Source organism: Gekko japonicus, unplaced genomic scaffold (assembly GCF_001447785.1).
Source record: "Gekko japonicus isolate JY-2015 unplaced genomic scaffold, Gekko_japonicus_V1.1 scaffold150, whole genome shotgun sequence".
Taxonomy (NCBI): domain Eukaryota; kingdom Metazoa; phylum Chordata; class Lepidosauria; order Squamata; family Gekkonidae; genus Gekko; species Gekko japonicus.
This window is the reverse complement of record NW_015160839.1, coordinates 117385-128492: the sequence shown is the minus strand read 5'-3', so window position 1 is coordinate 128492 and position 11108 is coordinate 117385. Positions and strand designations below refer to the sequence as shown.

The following is an 11108-nucleotide window of genomic DNA, read 5'->3' as shown; positions in this document are numbered from 1 at the left end:
CCCTACCGCTTTCCCACACTTTCCTCCTCCTTTTGTGCTCCTGTCCAGTGTTCCCTCTAAGCTGAGTTAGTGTGAGCTAGCTCACAGTTCTTTAGCCTCCGGCTCACACATTTTTGTCTCAGCTCAGGAAGGATGGACTCCAGAACACACTAATTTATGCAGTAGCTAAATCACCTGCTTACAACTTTAATGCCGGTAGCTCACAAAGTAGAATTTTTGCTCACAGGACTGTACAGCTTAGAGGGAACATTGCTCCTGTCCTTTCACACTTTGCCATTCATCTCTCACCACTTCTAATTTTTTCTGGCCCACCCTTACTTTTTGAGTCTCAATTCTTCATCTGTCCTGCTTGGCAACTTAGAATGTGTTGGCAACTATAGCAGCAAACCTTTGTTAATATTATGAACAGGTGGGTGGGGGATTAACATTTCCCCATTATCTATCAAAGTAGTAAAAAGCACATTCCCCTCCGTCCACCCTTTAGGTGCATAATAATATAAGAGAGTGTTAATCTGCCTTAGTGGTAACAAACGAGGAACAGAAGAGGCTGAGACTGAGACCTCCCCGTGAGCTTCCATGGCAGAGCTGGGTTTTCCGGATCCCAGTCCCAAAACTGTAACTGCTACACCAGCTTAGCTTCTGTTGCAAATAGCATGGTGGGGAATCTGGAGGTAACTTGGGCCAGGATAGTCCAGTTCCTTTCATTTTTGGCCCTGGAACTCCCACGGTCATCCTGCAGCTGGTGGCCAATTTTGAGATTCCTAGTTTTATTTCCTGATAAGCTATGCCTGCCACAGATGGGCATGTGGATGCTTTTATTATTATAATAGATGTGTGTTGACAGCCAGCAAAATTATTTGTTTCGTTCTGGTATTTGTTTTGGAACAGGGTCAGATGGGGGGGGGGTGGAATCTTTGTCTGGGGCCCATGATGGCTCTCGGCAGCGATGCTAAAGTATGTATGCTCTATGCCGTTGTACCTCTTTTCCCAAATGGGTATTCCCACCTTAAAAACGTAATTTTTATGTGACCAGCGAGGAAACTAAAAATTGGGCGGATAGGATTGGATGCCCTCAACTTTTCCTCTAGTGAAAAAGGGAGGGGGGGTCCCCTATGAACACCTAAAAGCCTGCGTTGAGGGTCATGGAACCTACCTGTACAAAATCTAAGGGCTGCGATAAGGGAATTGGGTGAGAGTGAGTGACAGAGTTGGCTGTATCTAGCCTAGGGTTGTCAGCCTCCAGGTGAGACCCAGATGGCTCCCAGATTTACAGCTGGTCTCCAGACCAAATAAATCAATTCCCTTGGAGAAAATGGCCATTTTGAATGGTGGACTCCATGGCATTATCCTCTGCTGAGGTCCTTCCCCTCCCCAGCCTCCACCCCCAGTTCTCTAGGAAATTCCCAGCCTACAGTTGGCACTTAAATCAACCCCAGTAGCCTAGTACAGAAGCAGCTGCAGTGGATCCTCTGCCTAACGCTGGTGTCCTTGACTCAGATGATACACATGTTCCACAGTGGCCTAGCCCCCAGGTCTTGCGCACAAGGGCACTCCTTGCCTTGGGATGTCTCCTGTATGGGATTAATCACTAGTGCTGATTTTATCACCATGACTGGATACAGGGAAGGTCTTTTGTCTGGTGGAAAGTTTTTCCCAAGTAAAGGAAAGGGTTGCTCAGCAGATGTTGGTATTTTATCTACATATTTCCAGGTCGGACATGTGGGAGAAGACTGGCTTGCAAGACGTCTGTCTAAATACTGTTTTAAGTCCTTAAAAGTCAAAGCCAGCAGTTGTAGTAGTGTATGGTATTTGGTTTTGCCTAGATTCAGACAGCCAGTGGAGATGATAGAGAACAGATGGGTAGAGCTCAGTGACCAGGTCCAGAATGGACTACCACATTCTTGGCCAGGTGAAGTTCCAAGTTGGCTTTGAAGGCTGACTACACGGGGTACCTTTCTTTGAAATCCAGTAAGAGCCTACCAATGTGGAGTCCATAAGTGATCCATGGGGCTTGCTGGATATCAAAAGGTTAAGCCTTCGACCATCACCAGCCAACATGGGTTTAATTGTGATGATAATCCCAGAAGGCCTCTGGCTCACACATCCCCACCAGTGTTCGCTCTAAGCTGAGTTCGTGGGAGCTAGCTCACAGTTTTTTAGCTGCTGGCTCAGACATTTTATCTTAGCTCAGGAAAGATGGCTCCAGAGCAAACTAATTATGGAGTGGCCAAGTTGCTCGCTCACAACTTTAATGCCAGTAGCTCACAAAGTAGAAATTTTGCTCACAAGACTCCACAGCTTAGAGGGAGCAAGGAAATTGAAAAAGTTTCTGGTTTGGTGGTACTGACATTGCCCCCTGTACTTCATGGTATGTAAATCTGGTGAAATGGCTCCTCTGAACTAGGAAGTTTTCAGTTCCCCTAGCCATTTGGGAGAAAACAGGAGTCTGCAGACCAGTGAACAAACTTCTGTCTCTTGATGACGTTTGAAATGAAGCATCTTCTAAGCATGCAAAAGCTATGTTCAGGAAACGTAGTGAATGAAGCATTGCTTTCAATTGGTGGCTTATAATTGTTGTTAAATATAGGATGCTATGTATATATACATACACACTTTAACCCCTAAAAGCAAACTTTGAATGGCTCCGGTAGTTATCCCATGCCATATTTCAGGTGTTGTTCACGAAGCCTGCAGTGAACGGGAGATTCCTTTTTAAAAAAAACCACATCAATCTCCAAGTCTGGATAGAAACTCTTGGGGTTTTGTAGGAACACAGAACCTCCAGCACATTATATTTTATTCATTTATATGTTTCATTTATGTCCTGCTTTTCTCCCCCAATGGGGACCCAGAACAGCTTACATTGCTCTACTCTCCCCCACTTTTATCCTCAGAGCCCGCACCATATGACATAGGTTAGGCTGGCGGAGTGACTGACCCAAGGTCACCCAGCGAGCTCCCATGGCAGAGTGGGGATTCACACCTGGGTCTCCCAGATCCTGCTGTGACGCTCTAACTCAGAGGTCCCCAACGTGGTGCCCTTGGGTGCTGTGGCACCTGCTGACGCCCTTTCTGATGCCCACCAAGGGCTCTTAGGAAATAGGAGAGCCCAGCAAGGGTTCTGATTGGCTATTGGAGAATTGATGGGCTGTGCAGATTTCTGAAAAATGTTGCTTTGGCAGCAGCTGCCCCCACAGCACAAGAATCTGCACTGTGTGACTGAAGTTAAGCTGGTGTTTTTTTTTTGGCTGGCTCCGCATCCTGCAGCAGCCATTTTGTGGCAGCCATTTTGTTGCTGTGCCCACCACACCAGGCTGTGTCAGGATTCCAAATGTGCCTCCAGGCTCAAAAAGGTTTGGGGACCCCCTGCTCTAACCACTACACCACACTGGCTCATGGCCCCCTGGGGACATTTGTGCAGAATTTGGGTGTGGTCATTCAGTTGCGTTTGAATACAGCCTGTGGGTGTAGCAGATGGGATGAGATGAGGCCTTCCCCATCATGGTGGTAATATTAGAATAAAGATCCCGCCTTAACGAGAGTAGGGGAATTCTTCACACTTCAGAAGTGCAAGGATCTGTTTGTTCCCAAGCAGAAGTTGGGAAGTCCCTCCTTTAATTAAGTTTTAGTATGCCGTCTCTTCACCTGTCTAAACACCAAAGCGGTTACCTTGCATAAGTGCATGAGCAGCTGACAATACGGCCGTTTTCCTGTGTGCTCTTTCCTTTGGGAGGGGTGGTGTTAAGGAAGGTTTGCTTTGCCTCCTCAGCTTGGTGCTGTGTGTTGCAAGAGGGCCTGTTGCTATTGCAATGCTTCATGGAAGCATCATTGGACTCAAGGTTACACGTTGAAACTGAAGAGGGACATCCCACAGCTTCTGGTGTGAGGGATTAGGCTCCCTGGAGGCGGGAGCAAGCAGGGTATTTCTCCAGTCCATTGTGTGTGTGTGTGTGTGTGTGTGTGTGTGTGTGTGTGTGTGTGTGTTTGCATTAGAACCCTAGCCCTGCTCCCCCTTTCCTGGCATGAGAACTCTTCCAACAAAAGTCTTTGTTGCATCTCAGATAAAATCAAGGCTGGAGAGAAGATATTTCAAATTCTTAAGTGTTTGGAATTTCTCCAGCCCTTCTTGAGATTCCAGAAGGTCACTCTGCTTTCAGAAGAAAATAAGAGCCTTGCTGTGTGTGCTCTCAAGAGTTTAAATTTAAAAAGAAATGATCTAGTTAATATTTCACAAGTCTTCTCTGTCTTTGAATTTTAGGCATTATGGGATCGTTACAGAAAGAAACATCCATTTCTAATGTGGCCGGTCAGCAATAATGCCTTAACCCTTTAGGGATGGATTTCTTACTCATCTGGCTCAAGCGAACGCCCAGCCAAAGATTACAGAAACTTCTTCTAGTTAGCTAAGGGTTCCCCCCGCCCGCCCGCCAGTGTAGAGTTTCTGCCTCTCTGAAGTATCTGGGACTGGCCATTGTTGAGCGTGGGTGCAGGTTTAAACTTCTCTCAGGAATGTTGAATAATCAACTTCAAAGCAACTATTTCCCACAGTACTTGGGTAAAGAATACATAGAAACCTGTATTGAGTTCTCAGTTTTCAAACAAGGCCGTTGGTGGGAAAGTCTATTCAGAACCTGCCTCTTGGTGCAATCTGGTCACATCTCTCCCCCTCCCCGCATCTCTGTGAAGTCACATTCTGCAAATATCCCAAAGCACCTACAGAAAGAAGGCCCCAAAAGATTTTTTTTTTAATTTGGACAAAAGCTTATTTCCTAACCCATGGGCAATGTAATAAGATGCCGCTTCTTCAGCCATTCAGAAGGGCCTGCTTTGAAGCAAGCAAGCAGATCATCTTTAAAAGGCTTCTTGTGCATAACCTTTCTCTGTATGTGGGTACAGAGGAAAGTATGTGTGACAGTCGCAGGCGCCTTATTTGCCACATGTTGGGAAACCGGCTTACCTTTAGAAAGTGAAGATTTGTGTTTGTGCCCCCACTGCAGATGTGGCTTTTGTCGATGACAAAGTCATGATGTGGTCGGTTGATCCGGGACCCCTTTGTAGAAAGCAGCCTGCTTTCTTGTTTACCTAGGGTTAACGTGTGGGCCCATAGCAAAAAATGTATATTCTTCCTTACCTGTCAAAACCTGGGCCTGCTGACATTAATGCTAGTATTCTGGAAGTCTGGAGCTTAAATAAGATGGGTTTTACAAAACAAAAAGCATCACTTTGTGGAAACTTAGCAGCAGTGCTCACAGTGGGAAGAAACAGATCTTTAAAGGTTTAAATGTTAGCCCTGACTTGGATAGCCCAGGCAAGGCCAATCTCGTCAGATCTCGGAAGCTAAGCAGGACCATCCCAGGCAAGTATTTGGATGGGAGCAGGGGTCATTTCGTAGAAAAAGAGCTAGGGGAACTCATTAGCATAACTCATTAGCATATGCCACACACCCTGACATCAGGGGCCTGGCGGTGGATCTGCAAGGCCGGCGGGAGTGCGAGGAAGCCCCGCGAAGGCCCTCCCTGGCCCCAGGCAGGCAGGGGTGGGGAGAGGCGGGGAGGAAGCAACTTACCCTCCCTCTTCTCCTGCCTCCTCCTGGCTGAATGAGGGCCGGAAGCGGGGCGGCCGGAAGCAGGGGGGGGGCTTCGTCATGTGCCCCGCCCCCCTGCACCTCACCCAGGGGAACTGCGTTCCCCCCCGAAATGACCTCTGGATGGGAGACCTTCAGAGAAAACCAGGGCTGGGAGGCCAGACGCAGGCTATCAAGCCACTTCTCTGAACGTCCTCTGTGCCCCAGTAGGAGTCGCCAGAGGTCACCATGATTTCCAGGCATGGGCGCGCACACGCAAAAATCCCCCCCCCAAAAAAACCCCTTTTAAGTGTTAAATGTAAAGAACTGGTATAAAGCGGCCTCCAAGTTTTTTTTTAAATAAAACTTCTTGATTATACTGGTAGGTTTTTTTAAAAAAAAAGTCGAAGCAAAAGGTACAAGTGAGGGACCTGAAATGGTTCTTAACAGGTGTGTAGGCCTTCTTGCATCAGAGAATGTCTCCGTTCACATAGATACATTTGGCATGTTGGAGTTTCATACTACTTTTGTTTATGGAGTACAACATTTTAACGCTGTCTAAATATCTGGAGTAGGGTTGCCAATCCCCAGTTGGGGGCAGGGGATCCCTTGGTTTGGAGGCCCCTCCCCCTGCTTCAAGGGTATCAGAAAGCGGGGTGGGTGGGTGTCCGCTGGGCACTCCGTTTTACCCTATGTAGACCAATCCCCGTGGGGTATAATGGTGAATCAGTGGACATCTGGGGCTCTGTGGAGGCTGTTTTTTGAGGTACAGGCACCAAATGTTCAGCATAGCAGCTGGTGCCTCTCCTCAAAAAACCCCCCAAGTTTCAAAAATATTGGACTAGGGAGGTCCAATTCTATGAGCCCCAAAAGAAGGTGCTCCCAACCTCCATTATTTCCAGTGGAGGGAAGGCATTTAAAAGGAACACGGTCCCTTCAAATGTGACGGCCAGGACTCCCTTTGGAATTCAATCGTGATGTCACATCCTGGCTCCACCCCCAAAGTCCCCAGATATTTCCTGAGTTGGACCTGGCAACCAGGGTTCCCTCTAAGCTGAGTTAGCGTGAGCTAGCTCACCGTTTTTTGGCCTCTGGCTCATACATTTTTGTCTTGGCTCAGGAAGGATGGCTCCAGAGCAAACTGTAATATATGCAGTAGCCAAATGGCTCGCTCACAACTTTGATGCTAGTAGCTCACAAAGTAGAAATTTTTGCTCACAAGACTCCACAGCTTAGAGGGAGCATTGCTGGCAACCCTAATCCAGAGTCTCTATTTGATAAGGAGCAAAATTCAGTAAAACACAATTTACAATGTGGTTTAAGCTTCGGTGCGCTGAATTGGATATATCGATGGTTAATTTTAAGTGCAGCTGTCCCTGGGGTAGACCAAAAGGTACCTTTCTACAAATTTCTGTTCAAGCAGCATTTGTACTCCACCATGGCTTGTCATGCTGGATTTGTCTTTTAATTTTTTAAAAAGAATTGATGGAATAACTGTCTAATGTGCTTTTTCTGAGTTGGAGGCCTAGCCGCTTACTCATGTTCAGCTCCAGCTGATATGAAGTTGGAAAAAAAAAATCTTCCATAGGAAAATCATAGTAGTGGAAAACGCTTTTTTCCCCCCAGCAGAGAACTTTCTGCCCCACATTTCTTAACTAGCCTTTTCCCAGTACTTTTTTAAAATAGTCCTGAAATAGAAATAAACTATAGAGTGTCACCTCTCCAGCTCATTTCCAGTTGTACAGACTCAATTCTGCTTTGTTGAATGTACACAAAGCAATTCTGAAAGGTGACTGGCTTAACTTTTTCCTTTCCCTATACAAATTGTGTGTTTGGGGGGGGGGTGAGTCCCTTTTTCCTGTAATCTGCCCACCTGAATGCTAATGAACACAGAGCAGCTGCTGGCAGGAAAAAAGTATAAACTGACAGCAAAAAAAATACATCCATTGTGTGCACAAATTAAAGTGGAAAGAACAAAGTTCCGGAAGAAATTAAAGGGCATAACTCGTTTACATAGACATCTGCCAGATAAGTTCAGACATGGCCATCTGGAGTAGTTTTACTGCCCTTTCTCCTTGATCTCAAATAAAGATCGGGTAGGGCAGCTGCCTGTTGCTTCCAGTCACAGGTCATCGATGAACTGAGTTGCTTGCAGGCCTAAGGAGCATGCGCGCATGCACACACAACACAGGACTGAACAGTACCTTCCGGAAGATATCTGTTCCCAAAGATGCAAAAAGTGGCTTGCAGTACCGAATTTGTTGATTTGTAGCTGATGGGCTAATTCTTGGATGGGCATCGGCAGAGTTAGAGGTCGAGCTTCCTGCTTGTGTTTGGTTCCAACTTGTTACCGAGGCCTGTTCTCACAGTCCCTCTTAACTTGGAACTGTGGTAAAGGACAGAATGATTTTGTGTGTGCTAAATTAGTTGAACCACAGCGGGGGAGGAGGGGGGGTATCGTTGGACGGTGTCAAACTTGGCTCCAGATCCCCCACCCCACTGGGAACTTGCCAGAGCATCTGGGGGGTCGGGAACCGCTAGCTCATAGTTCTGGGACTGACTTTATACGATGAGGCAACAACTTCATTCAGCGACTTGTGGCTTGATCCATGAATGGTCTCTTTTTAAAGGTCCTTTGTTTGGACTGGTTCTGCTAGTGGTGATTTTCATCCACTGCTTGAAGTAGGGAATTAACCCATTGGAATCTAATCCCCCCTTGGCTTGGAGGAACTCTTAAGAGAGCCAGTGTGGTGTTGCATTAGGACCGGGGGGGGGGGGCGGTTCCAATCTCTGATTGCCATGAAGTTTGCAGGGTGATGTTGGGCTGGTCACACTCTCCACTTAACCTTCCGCATGGGTGGTTGTAAAGATAAAATGGAGGAGGAAAACCCCGTTAAATGCCCCAAGCTCCTTGGAGGTTGGAAGGGATAAAACTGTAAAGATGGAATGCAAAGGTGGCTCATTTCCCAATACTCCCTGACTTGAGATCTTCCTCTTTGCTTCCCTAGGATGGGTTCTATCACTTCTTCAACAAACATGGCTCTGATGCAACTGACCAGAACAGTACCATAAGCAACGCGATCATGGCGGCAGCAGGATTTGGCCTGGCGGGATTGGCTTTCCTCTTGGCTGTGCGGTAAAAGTACATCGGTGGACTTGACTATGGGGAAGGGGAGAAAAACTCTTCGAAACTGCCAACACAAGTACCAGTGAAGAGTCCATTCTATATTTCTATGATGGTGAAAGACAGAAGCTTATATTTTTTAATCGGTGTCTGGAGCGGAACGTTGAAAGTGTGAAGTACACCCCACCTTGGCAGTGGCAATACACGAATGGAAGCAAAGACCGGTTAAACCCTAAAAGTTTGGATGTTTTGTTGGCCTTGACGTGAGAGCTCTAGTTGTCATTGTTAGTCCCATTCTAGAGAACCGCTGAGTACTGGATGTTATGCTAAATATGTTTAGATGGGCTTGCAATGGAACCCAAGTGAAGACGTGTGTTTGGGTTTTCGTTTGTGTGTGTGTGTGTGTAGGGGGAAGAAGTTGCCTTGTGAAATGTGAGCCAGTATTAGCAAGAATGAAGAGCTTAATTACCACCTTTGGTGCAATGCACACAGTACCGATTTGACTCCTCGATGTATAACTGCAAGATCCATATTGCACGGAGCATTAATAGCTTACGTGGTCTTTTTTTGTTCTGACCTTAATGCAACTTACACTACATGTAGGCGATGAATGTTGATACCAAAACAGCAGAAGGCTGAAGAACCAGTTCTTTTAACTGAAGCGAGTTTAACTATTGAAAAACCTTTTTTTGAAATTGGTCTATTTTGGAAGTCCATTGGAGGCTGGGCTTCCTGTGGATTTCCTGTCAAACCCAGAAACTCCATATAACTTAATATATTTTTGAAGTATTTATCATTGTATAATAACTGGTAGCTGGTAACATCTATTTTTGTTAAGTTCCAATCTTTTTTTTTTCTTCCTTTTTTAAAAAAGAAACGAAAAGCTGTCTCACGGTTGCTTTCCGGGCTGTACCTACTGGCTTCTGCCTTGTTTAACGATTTGGTATTGTGTACTGTGTATTGTAAAAATAGTCTCCAGAAAGGTTCAGTGTCATTTTGTTTAGTTTGTACAGTTTTAATATGTGAATAAATACAACTGAATATTTTTATTTTAAATTGAGCACCTTCACTTGGATCGACATGACTTTTTTTTTTCTTTTGGTGGAACTGAAAGAAGCCTCAGAATGTATTTGCTGTGTTGCTTAAGACGGTCTTCCTGAGAAGTGGGTGTAACCATCCCTGTCCTCAGTCTGCGATTCCGTAGTTCAGTGTAGCAGGGTACAAGCAACTGGGTAGGATCCCATGAGCTGTCGGCAGAAGGGATTCACGGCTGCCCATCCTCATGTCTTTGCCTTCCAGCCACCCACCCACCCCGGCAGCCATTTCCGATTCTAGACAAGGGCAGGACTCTAATAGCACCCTAACGATAAAGAAAATCTGTGGCAGGGTATGGGCTTTCCTGAGTCACTGCTCACGTCCCCAGATACTGCCGGAGACAGAGGTGAAGCGATCCCTGGTGGCCAGAGTGGAAACATCGAGTGACGGCGGAGGCTGGAGGCGCAAGACGGCGTGTGACGCAGGCACGGTGGTGCCTGATGAACGGAGCCGTGGCTGGAAGCGTTCATGAGCCGTGCGCCTGCGCGGTCCCGCCGGTGGTCGCCTTGGAGACATTGGAGGCCTGCCTAGAAGACGCCGAGCCGAGCCAGCAGTCAGAGACCTAGAGGACACTGAGCCGATCCAGCTGCCAGTAGAGAAGACGCCAAGCCGAGCCAGCAGCCAGAGACCATCAAGGGCCCACTACCAAGGGTGCCGGTAGGCAGTCCCCACCCCCAATACTAGATGTGGCCTAAGTTAGGGATTACAGTTCATAGAACGCAACACATGCAACACATGTAAACCGCCCAGAGACCCTCTGGGGTTAGGGCAGTATAGTAAGTCTAAAGTTAAATAAATAAATAAATGTTGGATCAGGCCAAAGGCCCATCCAGTCCAACACTCTGTGTCACACAGTGGCCAGAAATACCAGGTGCCATCAGGAGGGCCACCAGTGGGACCAGGACACTAGAAGCCCTCCCACTGTTGACCCCCCCCCAAGCACCAAGAATACAGAGCATCACTTGCCCCAGAGTCCCTATCTATACCTTGTGGCTAATAGCCACTGATGGACCTCTGCTCCATATACTTATCTAATTCCCTTTTGAAGCCGTCCATGCTTGTAGCCGCCACCACTGCTAGCTGTATCTGAAGACGTGAGCGGTGACTCGAGAAAGCTCAACCCCTGCCACTAATGTTGTCAGTCTTCAAGGTGCTCCTGGACTCTTGCTCGTTTCTACTGCTACAGATGGCTTGGCACGGCTCCCCATCTTGATCTGTTTTTGATTTTAGTGACATTTATTCCTGGGGCTCTGGGGACCATGTGCAGCAACAGTTTTGTGGGTTGGGAGGGCACAGTAGGAAGGTGTAAGGGGGCGAAACCATTCT

General features: G+C 46.9%; 1 protein-coding gene across 1 annotated transcript in view; it reads left to right on the top strand.

The window, feature by feature from the left end:
• The window catches only part of BCL2L10 (BCL2 like 10), a 12315-nt gene extending 2572 nt beyond the window's left edge, over positions 1 to 9743 (top strand). Inside the window, exon 2 of the mRNA XM_015418792.1 lies at positions 8572 to 9743. Within this exon, the coding sequence (XP_015274278.1) occupies positions 8572 to 8703 (132 nt within the window). The 3' untranslated portion in view covers positions 8704 to 9743. The remainder of the gene's footprint in view (positions 1 to 8571) is intronic.
• Positions 9744 to 11108: the final 1365 nt, after the last annotated feature.